The sequence below is a fragment of the Pelodiscus sinensis genome, chromosome 26 (genome assembly GCF_049634645.1).
Source record: "Pelodiscus sinensis isolate JC-2024 chromosome 26, ASM4963464v1, whole genome shotgun sequence".
NCBI classification, from domain to species: domain Eukaryota; kingdom Metazoa; phylum Chordata; order Testudines; family Trionychidae; genus Pelodiscus; species Pelodiscus sinensis.
Genome location: NC_134736.1, coordinates 22,233,289 through 22,246,511, shown reverse-complemented (window position 1 = coordinate 22,246,511; position 13,223 = coordinate 22,233,289). Strand labels below are relative to the sequence as shown.

At 49.8% G+C, this 13,223-nt stretch overlaps 1 protein-coding gene across 1 annotated transcript; it reads right to left on the bottom strand.

Moving 5' to 3' along the window:
- Positions 1-98: 98 nt before the first annotated feature.
- LOC102456062 (uncharacterized) lies at positions 99-13,214 on the bottom strand. The gene is given in 8 exon segments (XM_075909466.1): positions 99-2,440; positions 2,442-2,922; positions 3,222-3,335; positions 7,967-8,026; positions 8,713-8,828; positions 9,517-9,539; positions 10,672-10,767; positions 12,642-13,214. Coding segments are annotated over 8 exon segments (2,355 nt in total). The 5' UTR covers positions 13,167-13,214; the 3' UTR covers positions 99-1,500.
- Between the last annotated feature and the right edge of the window lie 9 nt (positions 13,215-13,223).

Here is a 13,223-nt window from a genome sequence, read left to right as displayed (position 1 = left end):
TGCCCACGAAAGCTTATGCTCCAACACTTCAGTTAGTTTATAAGGTGCCACAGGACTCCTCGCCGCTTTTATTCTGGTAAGTTCTCACTTGTGTTGTGTCGTCTGATCTCTGGTTAGTTAGATGTGCAAAGTGCATGACCCAATGGCCTTCACAGAGAGAGAAAACCCACAACACAGGGTAGGTTATTCAACACGTTCACATTTATAAGAGTGAAACATAAGGAAATCTTTTAAGCCTCAGAATCTAGGAAATAAATAAACTTACTCATTTTCTTTTGCAGTGGCTAAACCTGCTTTATTTCTTGCCTCATTACATGTCTATAAGTTCTATATGTCATTGTATTAAAACAAAAACACAAGTTCACCTGAACAAATGATCTGGAGTAGTCCAGAAAAGCCCAGCAGGAACTATACCCAGAGACGGAACCAGGGCTCTGAGATGGGACCAGTCACACTCTGCTGGGAGGTTCATTGGGATTTCCCTGTCCACACCGGGTCTTTCTCCTGCAGCCCTCAGAAGCCGGACTTAGGACCACAGAAACCACACTGGGATTCCTGAGTATGGGGAGCCCAGGCCACTGGTCAGTGACCCTTGGGGTGCATCTACACAGCAGCCTTATTTCGGAATTACAGTGCATGTCTACACCGCAAGCCGTTATTTGGAAATAACATCCACCTGGAGAACTTGGTCTTTTGGCTGGGCTGCATCTGAAGGAAGAAGCCAAAGACCCAGGGTGGGGGAGAGCCCTGGTTTGGAGGGGTAGCTGGGAAAGAGGTTTTAGGGGGAGTTTGTAAAAGTTTGTACTGAAGTTTCAGTGGAGCACTAACAAAACATTTTTTGTTACCTTTGAGTTTGTAATCTGCTTTGCTCTGCCTGTTCTCACTTATTATCACTTAAATCCTACACCTTGTACTTAATAAAACCACTTTTACTTACTATCAAGCCCAGTGTAAACAATTACTACCTATGAGAGCAGTGTGCACATTCCGCTTTCATTGCTAAATGGGGTTTACCCCATTCTTTGGGGTTTGATCCCATTTGGGGAGTGCTATCCCAGGAAGCTGGGCCCTAAACTGCTCTCTCCTCAGACCTGAAGAGGTTCAGCATCTGTACCAATGCTCAGAGGCGGGGGTGGGTGTGGGGACAGGAATCTCAGCTCAGGGCCTTGGTCAGAGGAGACTAAGGAGCTGCCCCAGCAGGACCGGGTGGTGAGAAGCCCAAGAGAGTAGAAAGGTGAGTGGCAGTGTCCAGGTCAGTACCCCAGGAGGCCCTCCCCAAGAGGTCTTCTGGGACCACAGCCACTTGGCCAGGCAGCTTAAAGGGAACTCAGGGTATATATTTCTCCCCTCTGTGGCTCCTCCAAAGGCTAAGAAGATTTGAGCTCCGACTGAAGCTTTCCCCACAGTCAGAATAACTGAATAGTTTTCTCCCCTCTGTGGACTGTCTAATGTTTAACAAAGTCTGACCTGTGTTTGAAGCCTTTTCTGCAATCAGAGCTTTTATAAGGCGATTCTCTTGTATGTATTCTGATGGCTAGTAACGCAGGAGCACTGACTGAAGCTTTTCCCGCAGTCAGAGCAATTGAAAAGTTTCTTTCCTGTGTGGGTTCTCTTATGGTATAAAAGGCTTGAGCTGTGACTGAAGCTTTTCCCGCAGTCAGAGCAATTGTAAGGTTTCTCTCCTGTGTGGATCCTGCTATGGATAACAAGGTCTGAGTTTCTTTTGAAGCTTTTCCTGCAGTCAGAGCAATTGAAAGATTTCTCTCCTGTGTGGGTCCTCCTATGGTCAAAAAGGTGTGAGCTTCTACTGAAGCTTTTCCCACAGTCAGAGCAGTAGAAGGGTTTCTCTCCTGTGTGGGTTCTCTTATGTCTAACAAGGTGTGAGCTTCTACTGAAGCTTTTCCCACAGTCAGAGCAGTGGAAGGGTTTCTCTCCTGTGTGGGTCATCCTATGACTAACAAGGTTAGTGCTGATACTGAAGCTTTGTCCACAGTCAGAGCAATGGAAAGGTTTCTCTCCTGTGTGGCTCTTCCTATGAGTAACAAGGTTTGACTTCTGACTGAAGCTTTTCCCGCAATCAGAGCAATTGAAAGGTTTCTCTCCTGTGTGGATCCTCCAATGGGCAATAAGTTCTCCGTTACTACCGAAGCTTTTTCCGCAGTCAGAGCAGTAGAAGGGTTTTTCCCCTGTGTGGGTCCTCCTATGTCTAACAAGGTGTGAAATCTGACTGAAGCTTTTCTCGCAGTCAGAGCAATTGAAAGGTTTCTCCCCTGTGTGGCTCCTCCTATGGGTAACAAGCTCTGAGCTACTACTGAAGTTTTTCCCACAGTCAGAGCAATTGAAGGGTTTCTCTCCTGTGTGTGTCCTCCGATGGGCAACAAGGTTTGACTTCTGACTGAAGCTTTTCCCACACACAGAGCAATTGAAAGGCTTCTCTCCTGTGAGTCATCCTATGCATAACCAAGTGTGAGTTTTTACTGAAGTTTTTCCCACAGTCAGAGCAGTTATGGGGTGCGTCTCTTGTATGTATTTTCTGATGGTTTGTAAAGTGTGAGTGCTCACTGAAGCTTTTCGCAGAGTCAGAGCACTTGAAGGGCTTCTCTCCCGTATGGACCCTTTGATGTTCAAGAAGAGTTTCACAATCACTACACGTGCAGGGTGACTGTTGATGGGGGATTTCCTGTTGAACGGTTTCTGTGTTTTTCTCCCCTGTGCTTCTGCTACTGGAGTTACCCTGTCCCTCTCCTAGATGGTTTTCCTGTTGCTTTTTTGGGCTATACTGACTCTCACAGCTCTCTCCTTGCTCACGAATCTGGAAAACATGTCCTTCAGATCGTCTCAGTAATAGTCCACATGGAGACACTTGCTCTAGTCCTTCCTGCTGAAGACCCTTCTCATGGTTCTCGGTCAGTGTCCTGTCACCTGTTGGAACAGAGGAATGATCCAGACAGGAGTTATTCTCCATGATGAACTGCAAGGAAACTCTAAAAGCGGAATAGAAAAGGGGACACACGCTCAAATAATGGTCAAATTATCATGAGTTGAGTTCGTTGTTACAACCCTTCCACAGAGAAGAGAACCCAGCCTTTCCTCGCCGACCACACTCTGACTGGAGTTGACGACAAGCTGAACAATCAGTCAGAGTTCATGAAAACACACAAGTTACATCAGTTAAACTGACTCAGAAACCAATTTCTGTCTCCTTATAATTGATTGCTCACCTGTCTGGGTATTGCTGATGATCTCCCCTTCCTCACAGCTCAGAGGATCTGGGACCTGCAGCTCCTCCTCTCGCTCCACCCAGGAGAGCACATCAGTTTCGGAGACTGGAAATCCTGTTTGGAGAGCAATGAACCAAGTGCTGATCTTGTTCATTAAGGTCTTTGCCATTACTGCTTCCAGAGCCAGGATCCGAGTCCCCCACCCAGAGAGGCTCCTTTCCCCACCTTGCAGAGACTGGGCTCTGGCTGGTAAAAGATCCCAGGACACACTCACCTGCAGTAAAGATGCATCACTCCCCCACCTTGGGAATGGCTCAGCTCATTCCCCAGGGCAGCTAAGTGCTCTGCTGCACTCTCTAGGGTACAACTCAGCCCCCCTCACAGCCCGGTCCATCCGCCCGGAATCCCACAGCTGGACAGGAACACACTGCTCAGAAGGGGAGCTCTAGTGAGGGCATGAAGGTGTGACACCAAGGTCCCCGGGCAGGTCTCAGACAGCAGCTGCCACATGGCAGGTCACTAGGGTTTGGAGATGAAGGACCCAGCAGATGTCTAGCTCCCCAAGTCTCTGTCCACAAAACCCCTGGCTGGTGGGCTGGGCTTGCCCTGATCTTTGGCTCAGATGTTCCACTTGGGCCAGGAGGAGGCAGAGGAAGTTGCCTGAGCATCTAAGTGAATCCTTGGCTGCTTGCTTCATGCCCTACCTATGTGCCACACTCCTGATCCCAACTGCCTGTGTCTGGGTGGGCCCTGCCAGCTGCTCACAACAGTTGCCCCAACAGAAGCCCAGCGCCACCCTGGGCAGCCATGCGAATGGCAAGCCAGGGCGGAGCTGGGCCGTGCTGCTTCTCCAGTGCTTGTGGCAGTTGCTCAGCTCCCCCTCTGCAGCCTCCGTTCTACTCTGCCAGAAGCAGCCTTTGTGTGGTTTCCCAGTCTGGCTCTTGTGGCCAGCCTGGCCTTTGATTTGGTGCCCCTCCAGGGCTGCACAGAATCTATCACCTTTACACCTTGTGAGTGTGTTTCCCTCAGCTTTGGCCCCACCCCTTCTTGGAACTTCATTTTCTGTTCAGACGATCCACCTGGGACATGACCATGGAGATCACTGTGCTACTGCTATTAAATAAAATAATCATAGTCATCACATCAGAACATTCCCATTGACATGGCACCCAGCACACTTCGCAAAAGGTTTATTGCAGCTGTATATGTCCATTCTTTTTGAACCAGGACAGGCTGGGCTTTGGAAGAATGGTGCAGCACTGGTACCAACTAACCAGAAAAGCACATTCCTGAGCAGGAAAAGGCTAATCAATACACATCTCCACAGCAGCTGCAAACACGGGCCTAAGAGATGGCTCAGAAAGACACCAACCCTTGTGCACAAGAGCGGGATGAGAGGATAATGGATACGGATGTTTTGTTCAACGAAAAAGTCAGGAGGCTAAGGGGGTAGAACACATGGAACATGCATCTTGTTTGTGTCAATGTATGAGAAGTCACAGGAGGGGCATGTTGATGCTGGCTGAGGGGCAGCATTCTCACTGCTGACTGACTGGTACCGTTATTGGGTTGGCACAAGTCTCACTATATCTATGCCTAAGGAGCTGGGATACTAGCATCCTGCTCCTTTTCACAATAAACTTGGCTGAGTGCCTTAGCCTCCAAAAGGAGCCCGGATCTTTCTTAGCGGCAACCCTGAGCTGTGCTGCATGGATAAGCTGCAGGCTCTGCCAGTGCTGCTGGCATCAGAGCTCCAGAAAGAGCCACCCTGAACAGCCATAACAACTCTGCGGCGCTAGCAGCAATTCTAATGGCACTGCAGTCGCTGTGGGAAGCAAAATTATCAATCACAGCAGCATCTGGGAACTCTGGTATAAATCAGGACCCCACTGTGCTATTGGGGTGCACATATGGAGCTAAGCATTATCCCTCTTTAATGTAGGTATCTTTCCCAGCCCTGAGAAACAGGGACACTCTATAATAGCTATTGAAGAGAGAGAGGTGACTGCACACAGAGGCTGCGTCTAGACTGGCATGATTTTCTACAAATGCTTTTAACGGAAAAGTTTTTCCGTTAAAAGCATTTGCAGAAAAGAGCATCTAGATTGGCACGGATGCTTTTGTGCAAAAGCATCAGTGCCAACCTAGACGCGGTTTGGCGCAAGAAAGCTCCGGTGGCCATTTTCGCCATTGGGGCTTTTTTGCGTAAAACAGTTTTTACCTATCTACACTGGCCCTCTTGCGCAACAGCATTTGTGCAAGAGGGCTTTTTCCCGAGCAGGAGTGTCAGTGTATTTGCGCAAGAAAGCTGACAATCATACATTAGATCGTCAGTGTTCTTGGGCAAATTCAAGGAGCCAGTGTAGACAGCTGGCAAGTTTTTGCGCAAAAGCAACCACTTTTGTGCAAAATCTTGCCAGTTTAGACACAGCCAGAGAGTCTGAGGGACTTGATCAAGGTCACACAGGAACACTGTGACGGGCAGAGAACTGATCACAGGTCTCCTGAGCATGAAGCCAGACATTCACACAGGAAGAAAAAGTCTCTACGCAAAGATATTTCGCTCTAAAAAGACAACACAGATGATGTGATTTAGCTCCACTGCACACAGAGGCAAGTGAGCCCTAGAGAGGGTGAAGCTGAACTTTTGAAAGGAAACCCAACCTGTGCCTGAAATGCAAGGAGAGCTCTGCTCACGTTTCTCTACTACAGAGCTACCTTGGACAAAATACTCACAGAGCGTGAATTGCCTTACCCACCCTCCCTCAGCCCCAGCATCCAGCCCCTCCCACTGGCAAGAACAGCATGTCATAGAGATTAGCTACAGAAAGAAAGGACTTAGGGAACTGCACCCACCTTCCACTGGCTCAGCCCACTGCCACAAGGGGAACCTGCAGCCACTAACAGCAGCCAGATCCAGAGCCAGACCTCTGGTACCTGCTGTTCCTGCCTGAGCCCTTCTACTCACACCTCCAGTCAAGGAACAAGATGGGCAAGATAGGGAGGAAGCGCAGCGAGACCTTAGCTGTGGGAAGAGCAGCTCCACTGTTAAGTCCCTGGACCTGTTTTCCCTGGGAAGGGCCACGGATGGGACAGTCTTTCACAGAAGAGCCAGGATTATTGGGGCAGATACTCATGACATTGAGGGCAAAGACAATGAATGACCCTGAACCAAACCCAACCCAACCCAGCTGCTCCAGAGCCCACTCAGTTTTTGTTACCCAAGGGGACAAGAATCCTTACTCAGCCAGTTCACAGCCTCATAATTCTCCTGCATCACATCCCTGTAGAGGGCTCTCTGGCCTGAGTCCAGCAAAGCCCATTCCTCCTCAGAGAAATACACAGCCACCTCCTGGATGCTAACCGGCTCCGCCATGGCCATCTCCTGTCCCTAGCTCTGAAGGCTGGGGGCTGAGCTAGAGACAGACATGGGTGTTCTGCAGCCTCGCAAGGGGAGAAAGCGAATTAAAGACATTTCAGAAGGGGCTTTAATCCTTTCCACACCCCCATTCTCCCCACACTCTGTCCCTACTGATGTGACACACGTTAGACTCTGCCACTGTGGACAAAAGTTTTAGTCTACATATTCCATTAACAGCACACGGGACTTAGATCCCAAATCCATAATCATTTCTCTCTGCACCTGGCTTGAGTTACAAGATTACTGCATCTGCAACAATGGGATTTAGTTCTGAGCACCCAGTGTTTCTGATAAGGCACATATTCACCTGCCTGAACATAGACATAGGATAAATGCAGGCTGTTGTATTTAAAACCCTTACTCTTCATTCACAGATTTGCAGCAACAAACATTGCTCTCATCTCACAGAGACGTTATAATCCCTTTCCAAAATAGAGAATCAGTGAAGTTAAGCATCTGAATGGTGGTGTTAATATAAAATACGGGTGCTTATTATTAAACACTTGTGCTGAGTGTTTGCAGGATGAGATCTTAAGATTCACGGGATCAGAAGATATCCTCAGTCATGCAGTCTGACCCCCTCAGTGGCACAAGCCATTACACTTAGTCCAGTTACCCAGGAACAAAGCTGTTTCCTCACAGTGTATTTTCTACAACGTCCCCCAGTGATTTGAAGACATCAAGAGATGGCAGAATCCACCAGCTCTTTGTTCATTTGTTTCAGCAGCTAATCCGCTTCCCTATCAAACATTTATGCCTCTTCTCTAGTCTGAAATAGTCTGGCATCAGCTTTCACTTACTGGCTCTCACTGAGCCGTACACACTCGACAGGGTGGGTAATTCATTTTCGGGGGTGGAGGGGCAAATAGAAAGGGTCTGAGAGCTGCACTTTTCCATGACATAAATGCAGGAAATGGAGGATCCGGGATGGGCACTGGGAGGAGGAGGATGCTTGGGGTAACGGTTTGGGATACAGGACAGATAGAGGGATCTAGGAGGGAGTTTGGGTGAAGGAGCCTTTATTGTTTGAAACCAACCCCATATTGAAACTGACTGAGCAGTGAAATCTGAGCCTGAAGGTGCCGTCCGTTGTGTGCTTTAACTTCACCCCTTTAGCATCACAAACCTATCGACCAGACTTGTTTCTCCAAGTGTCTAAAGGTCCCCATGCAGCACCCCTGGGGCTCCTCACTGATCACTGGGTGATTTAGGGCTGTGTGCACAGGGGTCACTGGGTTTGGTTGGTAACTCCAATGACAATCACATGAAAATGTTTTCACAGGAATTCTCACATCACTTAAAGAATTTCCACCAGCAAACTCACCTTGTCTGAAAGCTCCCAGGGATTTTCTTCTTGCTCTCTCCAGTGCAGAGGGCAGAGTGTCTAGTGGGGGAAGGGATAAGAGAGGTGAGATTCCAGGCTCTCCTATTTATAATAATGTCCCACTCTGAACTCTGCGTTTCAATTCTATCAGACACACACTCAGGTATTTAGTATGAAAGAGTCTGAAACTTTCATTTCCTCTCTCACTCAGGCACCTCCCAGCAATGGAGCCAACATCCCTGCAGCCTCACACCTGTCCCAGGAGAGAAGCTGTGAGATTTACTCTTCCCTCCTCATCCCCTTCCACTTGGTTTCTCATTCACTTACTGCCTCTTATCATAACTTGGAGCTGTGGTGGCGGAACAGGGGCCATCACAGTAACTTTAGCCATTTTGATCTCTGAATGGGAGGTTCAGAGTTTGCAAACCCCTGGTTCTATCTGCAAGCAGGTGGGTCTGTTCGCTCAGTCATAGAATCATAGAATAATAGGACTGGAAGGGACCTCGAGAGGTCATCGAGTCCAGCCCCCCGCCCTCAAGGCAGGACCAAGCTCCGTCTACACCATCCCTGACAGATGTCTATCTAACCTGTTCTTAAATATCTCCAGAGTGTCTCTAAGGAGAGCAGACTGATGGGGCCGTCATTCCCCATGTGGGAATTGAGGCAGGGGAAGGTTGGCTTCAGAGCCCAGATTCAATAGTCTCACATACTTGAACCACTTTTCCTCATTCATCCCCTCCAAGTACCTTTGAACTCCCTCAGAGTCTCCGACAGAGCAATCGTTTTCTGGGAGACACCTCTGACTTGTTCTTCTAGTTCAGGAGAAATCTCTTCCGGCAGCTGGAATTGCCCCATCTTACACCTAGACAGAAACAATTCAATGTGATTGTATGTCATTTACTGCTGATATGTTCTGGCTAGTAAGTCTCAGCTCTAACAGGCCTGGAGTTAGAATTCCTCCAATTCTCCCAGCATGAGAGCAGGGGCAACACATCCCATGGCCATGAAAACTTCCCCTCAAAGATCCCATTTAAGTTCTTCACTTCTGGTCTGGGGAGACTGGCTGGGGGAGTAAAGGGGAATAGAGTCTTCATGGCCAACTCACTCCTTGGCCTCCAGATGCTGAGGGACAGAAGGTTCCCACGTGAAGGGCTGAAGGAATCTGTACAGTAGGGATTAGACTGAGACACCAGCTCCCCTCAACCCAGCTCCTTCCACACAGGTCTCCAAACAGCCCTCGAGTGGGACAGACTCTTGATCCCTGCTGTCCTGGGCTGAATGTGCTCAGTGCCCAGGAGTGACAGGCCCATGTTCCACCCCACAGTCCTGCTGCAACCAATCCCCAAGGAGGTGACAGCTCTAAGAAACACTTGATCCTGAATGGGGACTTCCAGAGTCTAAAGTGCGAGGATGAGACCCTCAGAATTAAATGTATCAGAGATATTCATGTCTAACATCTGGCTGTAGAGCTCTGGAGAGATGTGGTGCTAACATCCGCTCCAAGCCTTTTCCCTGCTCTGTGCAGTGTGAGGGGAGTGAGAGCCACGTACCTACTCAGGGCGCTTCTGACGTCCTAGAAAAAAAGACACAGAAAAGAATCTCAGCCCCATTGGACACACACAGGGGACCTCTGAGAAGGGATTTTGCAAACCTGGGAAGAGAGGCCCTGCCCTGGCCCCAGGAACAGGGATCCCCTGAGTGAATGGGGCGTTGCCATCTCTAAATGATCTGTGCCTGTAACTCTACAAAGCACAAGAGTCATTCACATGGCAGCAATGCACAAGGTGTTACACTGAAATCTGACAACTGGGACCGAGACCTTGTGATTCAGGAGCCTCTCTTCGCTGTGTGAGGAGCTGGGATGTTTGTCCCTCAGTCTCACCTGCAGGAATTCACTTGCTGGCTTCTGACATGTCCCCTCCAACTCCCCCAATCCCCTCGCTGATACGGGAAATCTGCACAGAGATGTTCCTGACAGTGTCAATCTGGAACCTCCCAATCTCCTCATCTAATTTCTCCAGCTGGGCTAGGAGTCGCTGCTTTTGTTCCTCCAGAAACTGCAGCAGCTGTTGAAACTCAGCCACAATCATCTGCCTCTTGGCTTGGGTGCATTTCTGTGTGAAAACAAGGAAAGGGCTGGTCAGGGGCATGGATGGAGCCCACGGCCCTTTCACAGGGAGCTGAGTGTGCAGTAGGGAGAATTTCCTGGAAAACCCTAAAATTTGCAACATTTGACTCTTTGTGATTACTAGGCAGATATGTCTCTCCCAGCATCTCCTTTGCCCCGTGTCCCTCTGAAAGGGATGTTCCCATGTCTGTCATGGGCAGCATCTTTTGTTATTCATGGGCTCTGGGAATTCATATCCAGAGCACCAGGGGGCAGGACTCAGCACCAGCCTGACAGAGATACCCAGGGAGGAAAAAGAAGCAAACATATAAATGCACCAAGTGAGCAGACAGGGGCACATTCAGGGGCACATTCAGCTCACCTGGGGAAGATGTCTGGGAAAGCCACAAAGGATGGACATTAACTCATGCACGGACATGGATGCTCTAGGCCTTTTTATACATGGAACTCACCCAGCAATCCATGATCGAGGAGAAACACAAACAAGCCCAACCTCACCAAGGCCACAAAGGAGTCTGCCTCCGAACTCAGCCCTCCCACTGCCAGTCCCTGCTGGTCCATAGCCACAAGCACTTACCAGATACTCCTGGCTTTTCCCTTCTGCTGCTGTTTTCCTTCTGAGCAGATTTTCTCTCTCCTCCCTCAGAGTCTTCAAATGAGTCTCAAATTTTTCCTGAAGAAACAGATATAAGCACGAGGGCAAACCACATTAGATGTTGGGAGCCCATTTATCTGCCTTTAAGAGAGTCCCAGTTTTGAGGAACTCTGCCCTTGTCCAGCAGGGACTCAGCCCTAGACATGGCTTTGTCCATAGAAAAATACACAGGAGGGGACTGCGGATGCAGCAGGACACCAACGAGCATGGTGGACAGATCGGTAGTGGCACCTTCATAAAGAATGATGCAGGTGGTTAATAATACTAATCACGTAACCAATGGGAAAGCCCAGCAGCTGCAGACTGACGATAGCTGCCAGAGGCAAGTGGGCACTTCAGGGGCAGTGGGGAGTTTAAACCGGTAATTGGCACCGATAAACGTTAGCTCATCAGTTAACCAGTTTGAACTCTTGCTACAATCCAGTTGAATCCCAGTTCTGCCTGGCATAGACCTGTGCTTCCTGAAACCCTGCTATGGGTGGAGTGAAGGTGCTCGGGGCCCCATACAGCATCCAGCCCAGCAACCTTATCTAGTGCCAGCTGCTGCATCAGAGTTTAACCCCTCACGGAGCAGCCCTGAAGTTCAGCATCCCAGTGGGAAACCTCTTCTCCCTGCCGAGCCTAGGGCTTTATCAAGGCATCTTTCTCTCCTAACAGCCACACTTCATCACTGTTCAGTAATGCTGAGGGACAGGGAGCAGTGCAGTCTAACAACTGGACCAGGGTTCAGGACCAAACTCTATCCCTGATGTGTTTGGCGACTATGAGCAACTTGCTGGCCCACCTTCCCTTTCCACAGTTTGTCTAACTGGACTGTGACCTGCTCAGAGCAGGGACTTTCCCATGCTGGGTATTGTGCAGGGTCACTGCGGATCTATAAGGCAAATGACAGCTTATTATTCCTGTTCATTCTATCAGTAACAGCTTGCAATCTCCTCTTCTCTAGTCCCAAAGCAGTTCACTGACAGAGTGGCCTATAACTCCTGTAATCTAAATCTCTCTGATTATTAACACCTTCCCTTGTGCAAACACCCCTCCTGCCACCAGTGAGGGCTGGGTTTCAGGATTTAGAGCCTCAGAGAAACATTTCCCACATCAAGTATCTGTAAAGACTTGACATAAGTTGCCACAAAGCCAGAACATTTACTTTTTACTGCATCTCTTGAATCATGAAGGCTTTACAGAAGTGGTCACCAACGAGTAGATCAGGATCTACAGGTAGATCTTGGAGCCTCTGACAGGTGATCTTGACTGGTTTGGCTAAGAGGCTATCCAGTGCAGCACTTCAGCTAACCCCTCTCCCTGCTGCTGCACATCTCCTGCCCTTTGCCTTGGAGCGGTTTCCTTCTCCCACCCTGCATTCTATCTCCACAAACAGAGGGAGTCTGTAGGCTGCTTTTGAGAGTGGAGCAGGTGTGAGCCTTCCTTAGCCCCACTGCACCACCACAGAGGAGCCACCTGTGGTGAGCAGTGTTCAGCTGGAGCCTGTATACTGAATCCCTGTTCTAGTCATGTACCTCTCCTGCACCCCAAGCCTCTTCTCTAACCCTGAGCCCCCTGAGCTCAAACTGCCTTACAGAGCGTGAACCCCCTCCTGCACCCCAACCCTCTGCCCCTGCCTGATGAAAGGCAGAAAGGATGGGGGAGGGAGAAGGGATGCAGTGAGCAGAGGCGGGGCCTCGGAAAAGGGTCACAAAGGAGGTGGGGCAAGTGTATTTGGGTTTGAGGTAGATCCTGGATTACACTTAAATTCAAAAAGTGATACTTTAAAAAGCTGGAGACCACTGCTTTACACTGGTTGGTTCACATCTGTGGCTGGTAACAGTCAGTGAAATTAGCTTGTAATTAAAACCCAATGTTATTTCCCATCACACTGGACAGCCACTCTGTACCTTGTACTCCTGGGCAGCTTCCTGTTTGGGCACCACCATGTGAGCCTGGGATCTGTCACACACCACACAGATGGGAGTTTGATCCTCTTCACAGAACAGCTTCAGAGCCTCCTGGTGCTCCCCGCACACCCCGTCCCATCTTGCTCTCTTTGCTGCCTGGAAACTCAGCGGCTTGGCTAGTTCCACCACGTTTGCCAGCTGCCGGTTGGGCCGGAGGGGTCCCTGCTGCTCAGTGTCTCTGCCCTGAGGGCTGAGGGGGGCCTGGCAGGAATTGTGCCCACACTCCAGAGCGACAGGGGCTGTGAAATCCTCCAGGCAGACGGGACGCGGCGCTTCCTCCCGGACACTTTCCACGGGGCTCTCTGCAGCCATGGCTGCCGCTGGGCTGGGGGACCGGGGCGGGTGCGAGAGGCACCAGCACTGAGGACAAAAAAAAAAACCATAAAGCCCGAAAAGCTTCGCTCCCCCCTGCAGGGTCCATTGGGCCTCCCCCGCTAACTGCCCCGGCCAGAACCGCCCCCCCATCGCTGCGCCCCTCAGGCCAGGGCCCCTCCCCACTCTGTGTTCAAATACCCCCCCCCC